At 42.9% G+C, this 21,278-nt stretch overlaps 1 protein-coding gene across 1 annotated transcript; it reads right to left on the reverse strand.

The window, feature by feature from the left end:
- Positions 1–2,865: 2,865 nt before the first annotated feature.
- tmem170b (transmembrane protein 170B) lies at positions 2,866–18,406 on the reverse strand. Its single transcript, XM_085262735.1, has 3 exons — positions 17,808–18,406; positions 10,395–10,565; positions 2,866–6,687 (listed from the first exon to the last, which is right to left on the reverse strand). The coding sequence occupies exons 1-3, from the start codon at positions 17,968–17,970 to the stop codon at positions 6,557–6,559; spliced, it is 465 nt and encodes a 154-aa protein (XP_085118861.1). The 5' UTR covers positions 17,971–18,406; the 3' UTR covers positions 2,866–6,556.
- Positions 18,407–21,278: the final 2,872 nt, after the last annotated feature.

Raw genomic sequence — 21,278 nt, forward strand, 5'->3', positions numbered from 1 at the left:
ATACATGTGGATGTCACCTACCTGAACATCCTTGCACATGGTTTACTCGTCACAGCAAACAGGACTCAAAGGATCTGTTGCTAATGTCTTGCTCTCAGATACAAGAGGACAGAAGTCTTGCAAATTCCAAGCACTGACAGGCCAAAGGTGTTTTGGTGACATAAGGAAAATACGTTGCTGGTGGATGATCTTTGTACAGTTTCCAAAGAAATCCCAACCTGTCACATATTTTTGCAACGATTTATCAAAGGCTTGTATTTATGTGCTGTACCGGGTGACACGCTGTAATAATACATCGATGCATCAATTTCAGTGTGATTTAAGGTCAGTTAAGAGCATAAACATCATTGTTTCTGCTCCCGAGTTTACCAAACATCCATCAAACACTCATAAATACAACAGCTACATTCCCTGGCCTCTTATGAAACACTTCCTGCCTCCATAGCGGCCGCTGACTTCTTATCAGCTCACCTCAGCCTCTCTCTCCGATTGGTCGTTTCGGCTGATGAGTGGAAACCAAAGCCGCAGTCACAGGCTCTGTTCTCAGCCATTAAAGAATAAAATAACAAAAAACAAGGTGATAACAACTCGAGACCTTTGTCCTTTTGAGCCCACAAGAATGCTGACTAAATTCCATCACAGTTATTCACAGCCCTCCTCCTCCTCCTCTCCTCCTCGTCCCTGCAGAATTAATAATACATTACACTCAGCAGCAACGTGTGTGCAGTGGGCTGGATATGAAACCCAAAAAAGGGAAAGAAAACCTTGTTCAAGCCAAAGAGGAAAGCAGATCACACGGCTGGAACAGCAACCAAATGTCAAATCAGATATGAGAATGAGCAATTGTGTGTTGGAGTCACAGCCACAATCAAAATGTTTCAGGAGGCGATGCCCCCACCGTTACAATGAGGAGGCATCACGTACCGGAGGCTTTTTTTGGGTATCATACCAGCAAATGAAAACAGCCAACTTCCTCGAGTCCGTGCGGAGACAAAACATGACTTTACCTTCTCTAAAAATGGTTGCTGCGGGAGGGCACGTACAGCAGAGCCAGGGAACGCCGGGAGACGAGCACTGGGCGGAGGCGACGGGCAAAAGACACATTGGCGTTCACAAAGAACAAACAGTGATTGCACAGGAAGACATCTTTACGTTTACAGCTAATAATTAGCCCAACTAAATGTACCTGCATGTAAACATAGAAGACAGATTTCACAGAATATGAGCAATCAGCAAACATGTGGCAGGCCTACTGCCAACAATCACAACAACACAATGTAAAAAATAATGAGAGTTTAAATACATAACAGAGGCTCAAAGCTGCAGTGCAAGCATGTGCGATAACTGCTCAGTAAAGTGCACCATATTAATATGTTAAGTGCTTTTAGTGGTTAACAAAGCTAGAAAAATGCTGTGTCTGGCTTATTTTCTGTCATTAAAAAGGGTTTGAAATAATGAGGCGAGCACACGGGCAAGTAATCCCTATAAGAGCAAAGCTTGACACAGTTTTTCTGATCGTGGCTCTTCATGATGTCAGTGAGAGCGGATACCCTTAATAAAGATTACTTTGAACTTCAAAAGGAGCTGAAACAGTTTGTTTCAGATGAAGGATGAACTGAGAGGCTGCACCAAGGGCCAGTTCTGAGACAAATGAGGATTATTAGTCCATGCTGCTCATATGGAAGTAATCCAAGAATAAAAACAGGGAGCTGGTCAGATTTAAAGAGTCATTTTTGATCCTTGTATATGTAAAAAGAAGAAATATTGCTCAAATTTAAATTTAAATTAAGTAAATCCAATAAAACTGTTAAAGAAAACTACAACTTTTATCACTTTTAGGTAGATTAAAAGGCACAGTCACCATTGTTAGTGATCTTAAACACTAAATTGTACAGCCTTTAAAAAGCCCATAAAGTCAGGTCTATTAAGCATTTAGACAATAATATGGTCTTTATATGCTGATATGCTTATTTTGGCTTCTCAGCTGAATGATGGCCTCCCGCTCTTGGACCTCATACTGAATGCACTTAGAACAACACTTGGAATCAACTCCAAAGCTTTTATCTGGTTAGTTTCATGGCCAGCCTCACCTGGGCACGAAACTGCCTGTTGTCCATTACTTTTGAACTTCTGAAAACGTCAGACTGTGGACAAAAATGACTGTAATGCTTCTACGGTTCACTTTTGTTAAACCCCTTGAATTAAAGCTGAAAGTCTTGATTTCAAATCAACTGAGGTGGTGCTCAAAAGAAAAAAAAGTGCCACCACTCAAATGCTTCTGGACCTGACTGTTCATCTCCATCAAAAGTATCCAAAAGACTAATTTTTTTCTGCTGAATCTACACTTTAAAAACCTTCCTCTTAATTTCTAACCACATACAGTATAAAAGACAGACACAGCCACCATAATGTAACTCACTAGCTGGTGAAGGCCTGATGAAGGACTGCTCACTTGTTAATGATCCTCCTTTCTCACTCAGTGAGCAATAATTTACTAAATTAACTTCATTTTTTATTCAGTATGACCTGAAATTATTGACTGAGCCCACAGGAAAGAGTTTCAATGAGGTCACAGAACCAGAGAGCAGAGGGCCGCTTTCCCCGCTGACTCTTCCACACCCAGCAGAGTCGCCCCCTGCTGGCCATCAGTTTACCCAAAGAAGGCGTAGGTTTCCTGGCTATTATGAAAACATATAACGGGGTTGCAGTTAAGACAAATCACACTGATGATGTAGAGGTATCAAAAACTGATGCATTAAATATGATACACATATCATAACATTATCACCAGGTTCCTCCGCACTCCTCCTGTTTGTGCTGTGAGACGAAGACGATCCATAAAGAGCAGAAACAACACTCCTGAGCTTTTTATGCTGCAAAAGATTTTTATTTCAACCGCCTGCTGAGTATGTACAGGAGAACAGTTTGTACATAAATAGGCAATAGTTATAAATATCAGCAGTTTGGCTGGTACAAAATTAAAAAAGAAGATATTGTACATTATCTACAGGAGAAGTGCCACTTTGGGTTTTATGTACAGCTTTGTCTCTGGGTGGATTGTCCATGTTAGTCCATTCACATGTTACCTGAGCTGCGTTGCACATGCAGCCACAGCGGCGGGTACACAGTATGTGTTCGGGGTTGGGAAGAGAGGGGGGCGGGATTTGTGGCATTTGGGCAACAGCAGACTTGAGGTGGTGGCTGTGTTGGTACGAATGGTGGGTGCAGCTTCTATCATAAGCCTATTGAAAGAGACAGGATTATTGAGCTGGGTGTCTTCCTGCAGCGTGATGGCGTTACTTTTTTAAAAGTCTAGAGGGGATTATTAGTTGCTGGGTGTCTCCTTTAGATATTACAACGCACACTCACGGTCACACGGCTCAATCACAGAACCTGGAGCGGAAAAACACACACATATATCCGTCATGACCAGTAATGGCACCGGGTGCGAATGCTATTCAGCGGTTAGTTTGTTTATGAAGCACACTGCGGCTATGTACAGCTCTGGATGTGCAGATCTGACAGCATCGAGTCCATTCTTGCAGTTTTAATCGCCACATAAAAAAAACCACTTTATGTAAAGACAGTAAAACTGCTGTCACTTGTAGTAGGTCCTCACACCCCTTCTCCGACCACCAGCGCAATGAAAGAAAACACATGGAAATCCTTTTATTCTAGTCACAAGCACGACTGCTCAGACCGACACCGAACACGGCGACAACGATGCTCATCAGTCTCCTGTGAGCCGCATACGAACATGCACAAAGTGCCCGCAGAAACAGATTTCACCGACAGCAGGTGAGTCACGATTGGTCCCTGAAGGCTGAGCTTACACATTCAAACGGGCGGTGCAGACCACGTGCAGAGCAACCCAGTGGTACAGGGGGAAAATAAACAGGGGGAGGGGCTTCAGGTCATTTACCTTTTTTTTTTGTTCAATATTTCCAAACCCCACAATCATCTCACAGGCATTCAGGCTCCTGCTGCTACTTCATTCCAGTGCAATATCGCCCTCTTGTGTGCTGAGCTGGTAGTGAAAGTAAACTGTTACATCATTACATAATTTACCTTCAGAGCCACAAAACCGCAAAAAAAATAAAAGAAATAAAAATCAGCACGAGCATATTTTTGAATGTGCAAATGTCCCTAAAAAGTACATAAAACCACTAACTCTTTATGTTGACGTCAGTAAGATGAGAAAACGGGATGAGTAAAGCTAGACTGTGAGCGATACTTTGGTATTTCGACCTCCTGGGTGAAGGTTTGGGCAAAGTTGAACTTTCTTCGGCACCGCCTGTGTCTGGCATCTACATACAGTAACTTCGAGCACAGTCTTCACATTATTTTGTTTTTTCCAAAGCATCATCTTCATCATCATAATCTGTGTCTGCGTGTGTATAGCATCGGGTCAATGCACACTGATCTAAAACAAGGCAGATTAAAGTCAGTGCAACGTGCAAAGTTAAACTTAAGGAGCATGGGTTCATAAACAAAACAATAAAGAAAAAAGTAGGCATAGAATAAAAGAAGAAGAAGAAGAAGAAAATAAATCAGAGCAGCACAATCTGTGACCTTCTCCGGGGAGGGAAGGATGGCTTTCCACGGGGAGTTTATACTGAAACAGTGCAGACATAAGCAGCACTACGGTGAGCCGAGGAGGACCGGGGCTCCAGAAAATCTGCACCTGCAGGACTCACAGACTCACTCGGAGCGATTTCTCTGGGAATATGCTGATTCTCAAGCAGCAAAGTGACCCTTTTCAATGCTGACGCACCTTTACTCCTCTTACCCTGAATAAGGAAGAATTAATCTATAAAGAGCCAAACCAAATCACTCCCTATTACAGACGGCTCCTGTTTTGTTCAACAAACCGTTTATTAGCCTTCTTGCTAAAAGTTTTGATGATGCCCCTCTGATGTCTGTACCGTGAATATGAAGCTAAGGATGTTTTCAGTCAACAGGATGCCAATCAGGTGTATTTATTTAAACAAAGGGGATCTATCAAACACGTTAGAGCAGGGGTAGGGAACTCCAGGCCTCGAGAGCCGGTGTCCTGCAGGTTTTAGATGTGTCCTTGATCCAAAACAGCTGATTTAAGTGGCTAAATGACCTCCTCAATGTCTTGAAGTTCTCCAGAGGCCTGGTAATGAACTAATCATTTGATTCAGGTGTGTTGACCAACGGCTCTCGAGGCCTGGAGTTCCCTACCACTGCGTTAGAGGGACGTTAGAGGGTAAAATGTAAGAGGGGTGTCAAGGTTTGAGCCTGGCTCGCTGCCTCTCAGCAGGAAGGCGTGCGTGATCTGAACCTCAAAGAAGGATCAAAGAAAAATAAAGGTCATGTGTTGAAAATACAATCCCTGACCGAAGTAAGACCTGAAGCGAGGCGTTCACACGAGGAAACGCGCCGCAATCTCAGAGTCTGAACGCTCCTGTACGGAAGAATGGGCTAAAAACCCCTCCGAGTTGATGCGCAGGACTGATCGATGATTACAGGAACGCTTAGCTGCCTTTACTGCTGCTCATGGGCGTAAAACCTGCATACTGACAGCACAGGTACACCTACTTTTGCCTCACACACACTGGAAATACTGGATGGTCAAATTTCCGTTTCTTTTCTCTAATCTGGTTCTTTTCCAACTTTTCGAATGAAAATATTTTTATTATTACAGCAAATTCCTGCAACTCGATTATCATTATATCCTGTTATATTATGTTATGTTATATTGTTTAATAGAGATAAATCAGATGCAGGTAGATAACTTTACTGTCTCCCGGCTCCACCTTTGTTTACAGTAAAGACATCAGAGTGACATTGATCTCATCCTCTCTCTCTGTCTGTGGAAGAAAGCCAATAAACACACTCCCCAAACTACTCCTCTGACTCCGCTCAGAGTTGTTGTTGGCACGCTTTAAAATCGATCATCACATGCTGGTTTTCCTCTGCCACTTCGCCAACATTTACAAAGTGCAAAAATTCAAAGCTTCTTCCTGCTCGTGAGTCGGATGCTGCGGCTTTCGAGCCATCTCAGGAGAAGGAGCGAGAAGCTGTATGCAGGCCTAGAGGCGCGGCGGCGGTTCAATACTGATGAAGGTGTTTTACTGCTGATGGACACTGCTGTTCTTTTGTTTGTTTGCCGAACTTTTGTTCCGATCGCCAAAGATCATCAGCTCACGATTACAGGTCGCTGTTTAAAAAATAGATTTTTTTTTCCTCCTCCCTCAAAAGTTCAACAGAAAGCCTTTGAGAGTCAGTCGGCCACCGAGGCTTGCTGTTTTCACAGAGAAGGCTTTTGGCACGAAGAAGTGGCATAACTCTGGAAACTCAGAAACATGGCTTTCAGGTCCAGAAGCTGAGGCCGAGCCTCTGCCCGGCGCTGCTCTCTGACACGATGACGACCTTCCTGCACAGTGCAGAGACGCTGGGGGGGGCGCTCTACCCTGGATCCGGCCCTCAAAAGGTCCAGAGGACTTGTGCCTCATGTCCTTCCATAAAAGCAGGCCTAAAGTCTCTGCCCGGCTCGGTTTGCCCGCTTTCACCCCGTCATGGGTTTTCTTCACAGCGTGGCCAGGATCCGCGAGAAGGATATGACGACGGAGAGGGTGGTCTGGCCCACGCCGAGCACCAGCGCCTCCAGCGGTGCCATGCCTTTCCCCGCCACGCGGTAAACGCCCGCCACGGCCGCGCCTGAGGGAGATAAAAAAATTTAAAAGTCAATGCTAATACAAGATCTGGCAAAGAGAAAGACACACACACAGCTGCCTGTCACCATTAAACCCAACTGAACATCCACAGTCAGGGGATCAGCAGACAAACATGTCCCTCCTGGTCTCGCCCTTCTGTCAGTGATGGAGGAGTGTTCGTGCATGCCTCCTCGCAGCCACACTCGGAGCGGACTCGCTGCTCTTCCTGCAGCAGTTCTCACTGCACGCTGTCCGTCTAGTCGTGATTGAGACAAACAGCAGGAGAGGACGTTTCTCTAATCCAGGCACCAAAGCCGAGTGAGCTATTTTTAAACTGCTGGACTCGAAGGCCGAGAAAATCTAAACAAAGTTTACCAGTTAAAGCTACCAGCAGCGCTCCAGCGAATCCTCCCTTCATCAAGGTTATCATATTTACGGTGTGGAGGATGCAATCGCTGCTGCTTTTACAGAAAACAAAGTGATCACGTTACATTTTTCAGTAACAGTAATGTAATAGGTTACTGTGCTATACTCAGCAATTAGATTAGAGTTATATCATGTTGTTACATGCGTTACAAAAGGCTCTTCAGTAACCTGCACGTCAGGCGGATAGAAAGAAAAAATAATGTGTGGAGAAGGAAAACCAGTATTTCTAAAGTAGCATCACACTGGCTTTAAAGTCGGAGTGTTTCTCATCTTTGCTTTGTGTTTGTATTAAAAACTAAAAGAAAAATTGCACGTGTGTCCTGATTAAAAAGAGAAAGAGGTTGGTTTCTGTGTCTAAATCTTCAGCTTTTAGTATCAACAGGGGTTTAGTGTTCAGGTCTTAAACATCAGTCTGGCACTGGAAGGTGCCCGGACCCATTGGCTGCAAACCAAGCCCAAAGGATCACGCCTCCTCCATTGTGCATGACAATAACATTTATTTGTGCTGCTGATATTATGCACTTTGCATTATTACCAAACATCACCGATTTGGACTCATTTGTCTAAAGGACAATGTGCTTGTGGTTTGCTTAGTTGAAACACACGAAGCTGTGCCATCATGCAAACCTTCCAAACACAACATAAACTTAAACATGTAACATGTCAACTGAGGCCTGTAGACTCTAAACTGTAGCTCAAATCAGAGTCCTGGACATTTAATGTTATAGAAAAGGACTTTAAACAACTATTAAAGGCTGACATTTCCTCTCTGCTGCATGACCTTTCTTTTACTTCTACTCAGCTGCGACTGCTGCCTTTGCAGTCTCCACACACACACACACACAAACACACACTCTGATTTTGTGCCGGGCTCGCGTACACATGGCTGGTGACGCTGTCAATAGTCTAGCTCACTCTGATTGCTACACATTAATAATAAAGCGGCTTTTCTATTTTTGGGGCACCAGCTCACATCTGTGACGGTGAGTGAGTCATCCACAGAGCCCTACGCTACGATAGACGCAGGTCTATTTACACACCCTGTGCTCTCACACTGATACAGTGAGGGGAAGGTAAAGGCAAATAAACAAAGCCTGGATATCAGCTTCACCTGCAGTGTTTAAAAAAATAATAAAGTGAATATTTTTGTGTTTCAAAAATATGATTTACGAATAAATTCTTTACAAATCCTACCATGTGGATTCATGGATTTTTTTTTCACATTCTGTCTCTCACAGTTGAAGTGTACCTCTGGTGCAAATTACTGACCTCTGTCATCATTTTAGGTCGGGGAACTTGCACAATCGGTGGCTGACTAAATACTTTTTTGCCCCACTGTATTGGATACAAAATACTGATATTTGTCCTAGCTCAAGATAACATATCACACCTGGTATAACAATGAAAACAAGTGCCAGTTATTAAAACGTGCAGACAGCGAACAGATTTCCTCACCGTTTTGATTCACAGTAGAAAATAAATGATTAACAATTCCTGATTTCTGCCTTTTTAGAGTATTTTAAGGTATTTTTACTTCACAGTCACCACAGATGTCATCATGTATTATAGATAACTATCTGCACCACTCTACTGTGTTATATTAAGTGTTAACAAAGAGAGATGAATTAGATGGCCTCAGACTAATTACCCCTGGTCTTCAAGGATCCGCTGCCCCTCATTTCTAATGCAGACTTGCAGGTATCATCATTAGTGCTGAAATGTGATACCCATGGACTCTGCAGGGAACGTGACCTGAGGTGCACTGGGACTTCTTACCTTCTTACCCTAATGGATCAGTCACACTAGAGTAAAAATAGGACAGCACCTTTTTTGCGACTAGAAAAAGGAAAAGAAAAATGTTTTGCTCTGAGTGAGTAGTTGCAGCGACCAACAGCTCCTGGCCTGAGGATGCATGCTTACTTTCCACCACTTTCAATCGACTGACTGCACCCCATCTAATCACAGACAGACTTCATCTTATTGCTGTTTTATTGCCGTCTTGACACATCAAATTGTCAGCTGCGTTCATTTTGGTTGTGTTCCATTCTCCAACCACTGTTTTTCCCTACTGTGACTGTAACAGCCTGTCGCTACTTGAGAATTTGTCTCAAAGCCGCCCAAACCTTAACACATTCACTTGGATGTAATGATGTAGCTCTTAGAATTGACTAAAGGAACTGACTGTTAACTTAAAGTGGGGTGGTGTCAAGAAATAAGACTGTATTTTGTTTTTTGTTTTTCCCCATTTGTTCTGAGGTTACTGCAGACATCTGATGAACAGCAACATGTAGAAAATCTGTAGATGCAGCTAAAAGTCTGCTTCAAGCAAAAGACTAAACACCCACATTTAAATCGTTTGAGCATTTGGAACAAAAAAAGGAAACACGCCAGACTTCTTCAAGCAGCTCAAAGACCAGGTAGGAGTGTAATTTGTTAACTTTATACTAGCATGTCACTGCTCATCCCCATACCACCCTAAACACGCCCAGTCTCTGCTGATCTTGGCCAGGGTGGGCCTGGTTAGTACTTGGATGGGAGGCTGCCTAGCTGGGGGGGCAGTAACTGTAGCCCAGGAGGAAGCAAAGATGGGAAAGATACTGAACTTGTGCCCGTACAGAACATTACATCACTGGGATGGTTGGTTAAACTACTGACTGCTTAAGAGACAGAGTGAAAGTGGACAGTATATCCTTGATTTCTTAACATAAAACATTGTAATAGTCAGGTGAGGATTAGTTAGAGGTCTTTGTTACAGTGCATAGACGAATCTAACACTCAGTGGCGTGAATTTAAAAAAAAAAATCTGAATAGGGATTTTACAAAATGTACCTTTAAATGTTCTTGTTGTTGTTGTTTGGAATATCTTCAAAGTTAGTGTTTAGGTCATTTGTGTGTGTGTGTGTGTGTGTGTGTGTGTGTGTGTGGTTGGTATTTTTTGGGTGCAAACTCTTCCTACCAGCGACAGCAGTCCAGCCAATCACAAAAATGTTGTTAAATTAAATGAACCCTTATCGTGCCGACACGTTGAAGTTTCCTGGGCCACATAAACAAACAGGCAGGTAAACACAGAAGCAGATTAGTCTAAAAATCTTTCTCCTCCCTGTCTCTCTGTCAGCTTCTGTTTTCTTCTAGTTGACACGAGTTAACACACGGTCACCTCACCCAGCGCTCGCTCTGCCTTCCTGTCACCTCTCGTCTTCTTCTGGGTGCTGAACGCCGCACTCTGAGGTCGCTCTAAAAATAACCCGTCAGCAAGAAAACAAAAGGGGAAGTAAATGGGCTTACTAGTGATGACGCCTCCGGAGAGCGAGGCCAGGAAACCCACGCTGACCAGCACCAGGGTGATGAGGCGTCCCCGCTTGTGGCGCTGCAGCATGACTAACATGAGCAGCCCCACCGCCCCGTGGACGAAGAGCGAGGAGAAGAGACACCACAGGAAGACCCAGTACCACATCTCTGCAGGGAGAGAGAGCCAACAACACAGATCAGATACAGCCTGAACATCAAACATGGCAACAAATTAGAGAAATCACCGCTTGCACTGAAATAAATATTTTTACATTTTCACATTTTTTTATATTTACTGGTTAATAACAATGATGATGTATAATGATAGTTACTGCAAACATAAAGACTACATTTTTTCCTATTTGTTGGTTTACATCACCATTTTAAAATCAGTCAGCTGGCACATTAAAGTAACAACAATCCCCTATTCTAATATATATGACTTTAACAGAGTACTTTCATTTCTGGTGAAGCATGAAATTAAATATCGATTTGAGGAACAGAAGCAGCTTTCACTTACAAAATGAATTATGAATTGTTTACCAAAGAAACCATCCTGAAGCAGACTGGTCCCAGCTTTTAATGTTTTTATGTGTTTCTGACCTGTCCTGCTGGTCTGTAAACAGAAAGCACGTTTAAGGCTTCGCTTTTCTTTTTCTATACTTTTACAATGCTTTTCCTTGTGTTGGAACACTTTAACACAGTTGTATTGGGACTTCTGAATATTCCTTCCACCATCATGGAGCACAAACACAGATGGATGACCTCGACACCCACCGAGGACCAAATGTCAGTGAAATCTGCCTTCAGTGGATAAATCTGTAATGGTCTCTGTAAAACTCTGGCCAAAATAACATTTGAATTCTTAGTCAGAGTCTGTCTGTTGCACTTATTGATAAATTACAAGCTTGATTTAATCTAATTACGTTTTAAAGCAGTGATCATGTCCATCCTTGATGTACAGTGATTTGATTTGACATCACAATGATCAAAACAACGATACTGGGAAACGGTGATTTAAGCCCTTGTGATTTATTTTGCTTCCTTTATTTTAGTGAAATAGCTGCATTTACATATAAAGGTCAGCTTTGGTTTGCATAACGTCGATTACACATGAAACTTGAAACAGGACTTAAAGACAACAGGTTTGTAACAGAAAACCTGCTTTATAGATAAAAGCTGCTTATTTACTACTGCAACCTGAACACAGACAGAAGCAGGGGCTTAGTGGGATATCTGTACATCAGCTGCTTTAATTTTTTTTTAACCATCTCAATAAACTTTATCCTAGCTTTCAGCAACAACCTCAGGTTGTAAAAAAATATACAGTCAATAAATAAACAGCAAATACACAATAAAAATCAACAAATAAAACTAATTAAATAAGGCCGTATTTGCATCAGGCTATCCTGCTCATCTAGACCTGAAAGAAAACAAGAATAAGCAGTTGTTTTAAAATGACTGAGCTGTACGTGGGAAGTTTGGTTGTTCCAAAAGTTAGGAGCTGCCACTACAAAGACTTTGTAGACTTTGCTTTTAAGCCTGGACTGGACTATCTGGTCAGAGGCTCCGAAAGTTCTGTTAAGTAAGGTGGCACCAAACCAATAAGGCTTTTAAAAACAAGTAAATTTTAAACTGGATCCTGATGGACAGGAAGACAGTGTAAGGAGGCCAGAAAAGGTGTGATCACCATGTTTCTTTCCTGTCTAAAGGCGAGCTGCTGCATTTTCTACAGCCTGCTGACAACGAAGTAACGACTGATCAGAGCCGACAAATAAAGAGCTACGAAAGTCTAAGAGAGGTAATAAAAGCGTGAGACTCTGTCTCAGAGTCATGCAGTGGTGGGAGGCAGGCCTTCACCTTACTGAGCCGCATTAGTGATAAGAAGCTCTTCTGAACAAAAGAGCTTCATGCAAACAAACGCCGATAATAAGTAATCCCGAGGGGGAAGACACAACTTATAATATTCCGTTCTAGTCTTGAAAAATTCACATTTACTGCTTATAAAGAGTGCTTCCAAGATGAAACACTGCAGCTCAGCCAAGATGCAGAGCTACAGCCGCTGCTGCACGTCTGTGAGGCGAGGGGAGGATTTCAATCTACAGCAGCCACCGTCTAAGTCAAGCCTCATCAAAGAGGCAGCCGACCGTGGCGATGGACCCGTGGCGGAGATGTATAAAACCGCTCAGAGCGACATTTCAGACAGCGAGCCCGACATGAAGCGGTAAATGGAAAACAATAGCATACGGCCGCCTTTTGTGACCATCCTGACTGGAGATAAGCTTTCTGAAAAAAAAAATGTAATTGTAGAAACAAACGTCTGCAAACTAAAAATGCTGATAATCCCTAAAATGCCAGCAAAATCATCTAATTAGCTTCCACCAAACTCGACTGTTCTCCTAGAATACACATAATGCACCCTGCAGGGTCCAGACTGTGCTGCCGTTATAACGGACTCCACTGAAAATGAGAACAGTAAACAGCATTTAAAAATCACATTCTTCCTCCTCCTCCTCCTCCTCCTCGTTCTCCCTGTCTTTCTGTGGCACAGGCCAGCTTTGTCTAAAAAGGCTCCGGCTTCATTGCACTTTGCCAGCGAGGGGCCTTTGGTTGAACCCCTGGCACCGTGGGAGCCAGAAGGAGCCAGCTGGCCGTGAGATAACTGAAGAAGAAAAGACACCAAGTGAGAAAGGATGACCCAGCCGAAGCATGGCAATGCTGTCTGTGTGTGGGCGCGATGCAAACAGGAAACGTGACATTATTTTGCAGTGTAAACATCACAACGCCCAATTCTATTACCAAGTATTTCTCAGAGCTCTGGGACACGAGGACCTCTTTAGCATATCCATTTAACCGAGCTCCTCCACAGTCCACTGAGTGCCTACATCTACTTATTGATCCGGCAGGCGAGCGCCGGGCCAGGCGGAGAGAGACGTGACAGCGGAGTAACACAATGGCTTTTTGTCTTAAATGACTGAGCACGCAGATCACGCTGCAGTGTATCCACTGCTGTCTTTCTGCAAGCATCCAGCAGCAGAGGAGAGAGTGATATCTGTGATGGGACCCAAGACATAAGAGAGACACACATACAGGAAGTACAGGGAGAGAGAGCGCCGCTTAACTGTAGCCCCCGACGACACGAAAGCTGATCAGGATTCAGCATCGTGTAGAGAGAGCCGGCCTTTAATGCAGGCTGGAAAAGATGAAACTCAAAGATCCTGGAGGAGGTTATGCAATGCTAACATCATCGCACACAGACTGTGATATCGCCCACTCGGTCTAAAGAACTACAGACATCCACAGGTTAAACAGACAATCACAAACACCATTAGTTTATGTGTAGTTAAGGGAATGAGTTGGTTAGCAGAAGTCTGAGAAAAAGAAAAGAAAAATGCGGAGTTCAACGTAACTAACGGTGAATGGCAGGTAAGCTGATTGGCCGCAAATGCTAGAAGTTTCTCCTCTAAACCTCACGGTTAGATTCAATATGTAAGGGTTCAGTGAGATCAACTTTGCCAAAAATTTCACAAATGGAGAGGACAGCTGGGATACTCTGTGTTTCTACTTACTGATAAAATAATCCGTATAGTCTTCCACCATCACTGATGGATGGAGCCTGACCCGGACACCTACTGAGGACCAAATGTCAGCGTGATCTCTCTTCTGTAACAGTAACCTGTCATGCTGGTCAGAATAATATTTAATAGCATAGCTGGAGGAAATCTGTTGCATTTCTTGATAAGTTACAAGCTCGATTTAGAGAGAAAATGGGTCGGGTGAAATGTTCAGTGGAGACACGAGGCTCGTTATTTATCTCAGCCGACTAAAATTATCCATGGCAGCTAATTTTTTTTGCATTGCAGCAGATGCTGGAAGGTGAGGTGCACATTTAGTTTCAGGGGACAGCAGGCAGCGCAGGTGGTCACGGCTATGAAGAAGCACCTATAGGGTGAGAAATGAGTGCAGTAAAGTGCTGTGTCATGTTCAGAGATAGGAGCGAACACAGGCTAAAACACAGTGAGAGCACAGTATTAACTTCTGCTAATCCGCAACTACAGGCCGAGGTCTTTGTCAGCACGGCGGCTTTAGAGCTCGCCTGTCAACAGGACAGAATTTTTAAAAAGCAGGGGCTCGTGTATTTGGTGCCTCGTCAGAGGTTGGAGTACACAGGCGGCTGCAGAACATGAACCATTCCCGTGTTGAAGCCGCAGCTTCTCGAAGCAGAAGGCTGCCGAGTTCACCTCTCAAGACGACGAAGGATGGGTTTGTCCAAACGTGGAGAGAGGGAGAGCCAGCCTGACACATCTGGCAGTGACTCTGTCCCGTGATGCAGAACAAGAAGAGGACTATGCTAATGTTGATTCCATTTCGGATGATGCTTCTTCTTTTTCGGAGAACCGAGCTACTATGACGTGATGTATCGTTAAACTGTACACATGCACCACACAGAAAAGCATACCTGCTAATTAGTGCAAAGTAAAAGACCAATAAGATAATGCCACTGCAAATGCTCCAAAAGGCACCAACAGCACAAACATGGCAGTGGAGGTGAGGCCCAGCAGACTGTGATCAAATCCAGGTGCCTTGGGAACGCCTGTCACTCAAAGCGACCACGATCTTCACTTTAGCATCCAGATGCATAAATTTATTTACAAAAAGAAAGAAAGAAAAGAAAATTTAAGCCTGTGTTGATAGTTATGATGTGGGAAAACATCCACTGAGGCTGTAAAGATGCTTTTAATGCTTTAAAGTTTATTTTAACACAGGAGTCTATGGGGATTGACTTGTTTTAGGAGAAAGCCTCAAGTGGCCACTGGAGGAACTGCAGCTTTTGCCACTTCAGCATTGGTGCAATGTTTTTAAATCCTGAAGGTTGCTGCTTGGCATTCACACAAAGCTTTAACTCCTAATATAGCTGCATGTGCCCATACATAGACTCGATGCTTTTATCTGAACCTGCTAAACTCCACTATACCTTCTGTTTAGTTGTCTGCCAACTCCTGACAGAAATATCTGGACCTTTAACTGAGCAGCCAAGTTGCGCTTTCTGTTTTTGTGTGTATGTTTTACAGCTTCACCTGAGCTCTTTTTGCTTTTGTGTGCTTGTTTGCAAAGAGATAAAGGCTAAAGCAAACAGCTAAACACCAGACATGCTGAGCTAAAAAGCTGCAGATCAGGGAACGTGCAGAGTGAACACAACTGATTAGCTTTACACGAAGAACAGCTACACAACATGTTACTGTGTGAGATAATAAAATGACTTTTTAGCAATCTGATCATCGCGTAATCACAGCAGGCAAACAATTAAAACTAAGAAAGCCTTTTGACATTATTATTGTGAACTGATAATACAGGATTTCTGCAAGTCTATTACAAGTTCATTAACCCGCTGGGTGTCAATTAACCACCCCCCAAGTAGGCTAATGCATTGAATATTTTTCATTTTCTAAGACCAAAGCAGGTAAAAAAAAACAAAAAAAGGGATAAAAGCGCAAAATAAACATGATGTTGTATGAGTTTCCCTGTTTAACCGATATTCATACACTTATTTATTCTAATCAAGACAGGCTAAAGCACTCATTGCTGTAATAAATGAGGTTAAATACATTTCAGTGCCCTCCAGCTGGTAAATATCTATGCATATGCAATGCATTACGCTGGCGTCTCTCTGCTCTTCCTCCTTTCTCCTCATGAGCTGCACATGAGCAGCTCTGCTGTTCTGCCTGTGTCGCCACACAATTAGCAATCGGCAGATTAACAGCACCTGGTGCATGCTGGATTAAGAATTGGATATTTATCTGATCATCAGATTTCTAAAGTTACACACTCTGACATCGGAAAGGTCTGTGTGTAAATGGCACTTCCTTAAATGCATCTCAATCGTACCACAAATCCCACAGATAGATAATAAATGAGTGACAAGAACAGCATGTTTTTATTGACTGTGATTCATCAAAGTGAGACAATTTCAAAGTAGCTGTTCACATTTAAATATGTTCTTTTCACTGGTTTTCTGAAGTGAAACCGCCTGCTGTGCACGCCTCATAAACAGGAAGCACTCCCCAGGGGCACAGATAAAAGTTTATCTATCCGTTCAGGGCTCCCCAACTGTCCCCCCTGACCTTCTTTAATGTCTCAGGAGGTCGTTTTTCACCTGTCTGGGGGGTCAGGTGTGAGATTTGTGAACAGTATTCTGTAAAGCCCTGGGGCGTTAGCTCCTCACAGCTCTCTTCTCGCCGCTGCAGCTCAGATACCACAAACTTCTACATTGCACTGCAACTTCCTGCTGAGTCAGCGTGATCAACTGTTCCTTTTTTTCCCTTCCATCCCTGCATGATGTGTTTCTCAACACAGGATGTCAGCTGCATATTAGACAACCGGTCTGTGCCAAGCCAGCCATGACTACACGTCCGGCTCCTCACTTTGCAGAGTGAAATGCAAGAATTTCTATAATGTGCAACACACACGGTCCCCCGTCCACTTCCTCAAAAAAAGAAAAAAGAAAAGTGATGACAATGCTTTGAACAGCTGGCAAGTAATAATATTTCTTGCTGAGGAAGTTCATTCTGCTTGGAAAGAAGAGATAAAATGCCCACACATTGCTTTTTTGGTGCCCCGTGATCTGTTTTTGTGTCATAGGAACTTTCATGCATTTCTTCCACTTTTCTTAAACCTCCTTACAAATAAAAAAGGAGGAAGAAAGTCATCTTGTAAGCATTTTGTTTTGGTACAAAGCACATAATTGATGGCAGCAGCTCAATCATCTGTATCAACAAGTGACAGTTCAGCCATCAGCCCGCAGAGATGCCCTCATCTCGTATTTACAGCTGCATATTACCTTCAATATCAAAGCAGACATGCTCTGGCTCAACTGCATTCAAATAAAACAGGGAATTGAACTCAGCCTCACTACTTCTAGAGTCAGGACCATCCCAGACAGCATCCCTGCCCGCTAAGAGGACCCTCCCTCTAATTGCCCCTTTACTGAAAGACAAAGGAGGGGGAGGAGGCCACATTTACTACGCATTCACGAAGCAGAAAGATTAATTAGCCGAATGTTGTCATTATTTTTCCTGACGGACTCCTGAATAAAAGAGTGAGATTTTGTTTTGTTTTGTTGATGTTGTGGTTCAGGCCCAGCATCACCAATAAAACACACCAGCTTGCAGAGACAGAGATGGGGAGGTGGGATGGAAAGGTGGCACACAGATGCCCCCTATGCATAACAGCAGCCATGCCCTTCCTGCTGGCTACAAGAAAAATGACCACATATATTTGAATGATATTTATATATATTCTTCTTTAAAAAGGAAGCTGCACATGCTGCTGGTGGTGATGACTTTTTCACTGAACACATTTAAAAAATAAAAAATGAAGCAGCAGAATAGCGGCACCTTTCATTCCGCATACCTGTGAAGTGGTGCAGCGCCGAGCCTTGCACCCAAAGGCTCAGCACTTGCTGCACCGACAGATTAAGAGAATAATCCTTGTCCGTTGTCATGTTTCCGCCGCCGCCGCCCGGGTTCGCACCCCTCTTTATCGTATAGCTGTACTTGGCTTTAAACGAAGGCATGGATGAGGAAACCGGGGTGGCATTTGGATGTGAGGCGGCTCTCCCCGGCGCGGCTCGCCTCTACCGGTGCCTCTGCTTCGGCTTGACGTCCGTCTCCGCTCCGGGAAGGGAAGGGTCGATGGCTGGTCGGTTCATCCTCGGTGGTGGTGTCGGTGGCGGGTGTACGGAGGCCATGACGAGGATGGCAGCGGGAGCTCGAGCAGAGAAACGCACGGTCGGCTCGTCCTACATCAGCTAGCCCTGCTACATAACCCTTAAAGGGCCAGCGGTCCTTTCCGTGCGAGGGGTTCACGGTGACACATCCCCGTGCTCGTGAAGCCGCTTTATGAATGAGGAACAAAGGACAGCACGGTGGCGTGTGCGCAGAAAGCGTGCGTAGTGGCCATGGCGGCTCGGGACGGCTACGAGGGGGACGGGGACGCTGTAACGTAATTACGACGCACTGTGACTAATATTAGGATATTAATAAAATACTAATAATAACAACAGCAATATTTTGACAAAAGCTAAATAAAAACTATCATTTTAGACGCTGTGGAAAGATTTAATGTTTTTATTTTAATTTTTATTTTACGTTATACAGTATTTGCCAGCAGAAAGCGAAAGAGTGGTTGCTAGGCAACGTAATAACGTTAGCTCTTGAACGAATAACCAAATCAATGCTAATGCTAAAGACTACTTTAACAGAGAATATATAAATAAATACCATATACACTAAAAGTATTATTTGTTGATTTCTTAATGTTTATTTTATTTCAACTGTTGTGATATTAAAATTAAGTCTACATTAAAATTAAATGACCTTAGAAGAAGCGTTGGTCATGACGTCAGTGGAAGGTGGCGCTTATTGGTCACCCCGAAACACCTGATATAAAAAAGTAATATGACAGGATGAAAGTAAGCAGAGGAATAGAGGGTATTAGTGGCAGGGTTATCTGGTAATATGAAGAAAGAACCCCTAAATGCTTAAATCTGATTTAGAGCTTTAACTTAGATGGAATAAAATATTCAGAAAACTCTGTGGCGAGCCAGTCTGACAAACCCAGTAAGACAGAAATCAGAGCAGGTGAAAGCTATTTTAAAAAGTGTGAACCTTTACATAATTTTTTTTATCCTCATCATCATCTCATATCAGATGTTTAAAAAAAGAAGAAGAAGATAACAGTGTGATATGGGGAGGCAGGGAGGGAACAAGGTGTTACGTAGACGCTGAATGTTCTGGCACATTTCTCTGAGGAGCGCAGTATTTTAAGACGAACTGGCCCAGTTCAGAGGTACGAGGGCGAGGAAGCGTCTGACATCTGACATCTTTTAAATCTGTAGATCTTTCTCTAAACGCAAACAGAGGGGGGAATAAACAGACAGCTGGATCACGAGGAGATTCGTGCAACAAAAGAAAATACAATTACGGGTACTGTTAAAGAACGTTCACTGTAGAGGAGACAGGAGGCAAGTTTAACACTTTATTTACACTTTCTTCCAAAACAGCAATCTTTTTGATACACATAAGTGTACTAGCTTAAATCAGTCTATATGTTTATTATGCATCCACAAATAAGGACAAGACTAAAACTCAAAATTAACAAGTCATAGCAGGCAATTTCAGCTGTGATTAGGTATGACGAAAGCACAGTAAGTCGTTTCATTTCAAATGAAGCCAAAATAAGTAGTCACATTACTTCTTTAAATCTAATCATGTCACATTTTTGGATATATTTGTTTTAAATGATGGTTTTTGAAAGGTAACAAGTTATCCTTTTGGTTCGCCGAGTCTGTACTATAGTGCACAGTGTACTATAAATTCACTTCTATGACCAGTGACAATAAAAGAACGCTTGCTTTTGCTGACTTTTGTATTGCCTGGGAGCTTTGGAGATGTCACCATAGTAAAGTGAAATTCACATTACATTCAGAGTCCAGCCAGAACTTCATACATCTGATACAGAAATTCCTCTACAACATGGCGATTTAACTGTAAAATTAATATGAATGATTCATATGAATTAATAGGAATGATCAGCAAACAGTTGGCAACGAGTTAATGCTGAGTCCCTACTGCAAAGAGATGTGCAACAATACAGACTGATGCAACAAGGCGGAGCTTGTCAGCAACAAATTTTCATTATTACCACCTAGAAGTTGCGTGCTATGTATTAGCCTTTAACCATTTGCTTACTGACTCAGACTTGCTGCAATATCTTGGCAATCTGTCTGCATTTCTAAGTTAGACAGTAATTAATTTCAATAATATTTAGTTTTATTTATACAGTGCTAAATCACAACAGTAGTTGCCTCAAGGCATTTTATATTGCAAGGTAAAGATTCTACAATAGTACCAAGAAAACAGAGAGAATCCCAACAATCATATGACGCCCTATGAGCAAGCTCTTTGGCAACGGTGGGAAGGAAAAACTCACTTTTAACAGGAAGAAACCTCCAGCAGAACTAAGGTCAGGGAGGGGGGCCATTGCTGCAACCGGTGGGGTAAGAGGAGGAAGTTGGACCACAATTGTTTGGAGACAGGTTGTCTCACACCAGACAACCTGTGCACTCCCAGTTGCAGTTGTACATGGTTGCACAAAAGTTGAGGGAGTTGCATGCTCAACCTGTAGGCAACCAACTGATTGCAGCAACTACTTGCAATTGGTCTCAGGCACCAATAAAGTCCAATGCAATATATATGTATATATATATATATATATATGTGTGTGTGTGTGTGTGGATGTTGGTTCTCAGCCTTTCAGTAATCAGATACACATTTGTTTAATTCAGTGCGATGCTAAGAAATATTTCTCTCCCTTTTACAGACCGCCTGAGTGGATTACTACTGTTTGTGGAAATGTCAGCATTTTCCATCTGTGTAGCAGTTTTAGCCATCATACCACGAATAGTTTCACAAACAGCATCACTGTTTTAACCACGTTTGCTGGGTTGCCTCTGTGGGCACTCAGCAGATTGCTTTGTCCTGTCAGGTTTTCACAAGGTTGCATTATCTTTGCATTTCACTGCAACTATAGGCATGTTGTCTGGTAGAGAGTAAATTAAAATTTCTAAAACACAGCCAAGTGCTGTCCTGAATAGTGGATAATGGATTTCAGGGTAAATTGGTTTAAAAAAAACAGAACCAGTGATATGGTTGTGAATCATGTGTTTCTATCACAAATGTAAGAAGACGTTTCACCCGTATCCTGTATTTACACACTGAAATAAGATACATACAAAGTGTTGGTGAAATGCTTCTAGCACTTTTCTTCTTCCTTCCTCCATGTTTCATCACAGCTCTGTTGAAACCTTTTCTTACATCTCTT

This window comes from Mchenga conophoros, linkage group LG22 (assembly GCF_057382185.1).
Source record: "Mchenga conophoros isolate Kocher_MC1m ecotype Shallow Benthic linkage group LG22, M_conophoros_male_GT1.1, whole genome shotgun sequence".
Lineage (NCBI taxonomy): Eukaryota > Metazoa > Chordata > Actinopteri > Cichliformes > Cichlidae > Mchenga > Mchenga conophoros.

Bases quoted from the DNA above. Each gene is read 5' to 3' on its own strand.
- tmem170b (XM_085262735.1), bottom strand. From the start codon at position 17,970: ATGCCTTCGTTTAAAGCCAAGTACAGCTATACGATAAAGAGGGGTGCG. The intron at 10,566-17,807 runs GTATGCGGAATG...CTCTCCCTGCAG, and splicing joins GGCGCTGCACCACTTCACAG to AGATGTGGTACTGGGTCTTC. The intron at 6,688-10,394 runs GTAAGCCCATTT...TATCTCCCTCAG, and splicing joins CTCCGGAGGCGTCATCACTA to GCGCGGCCGTGGCGGGCGTT.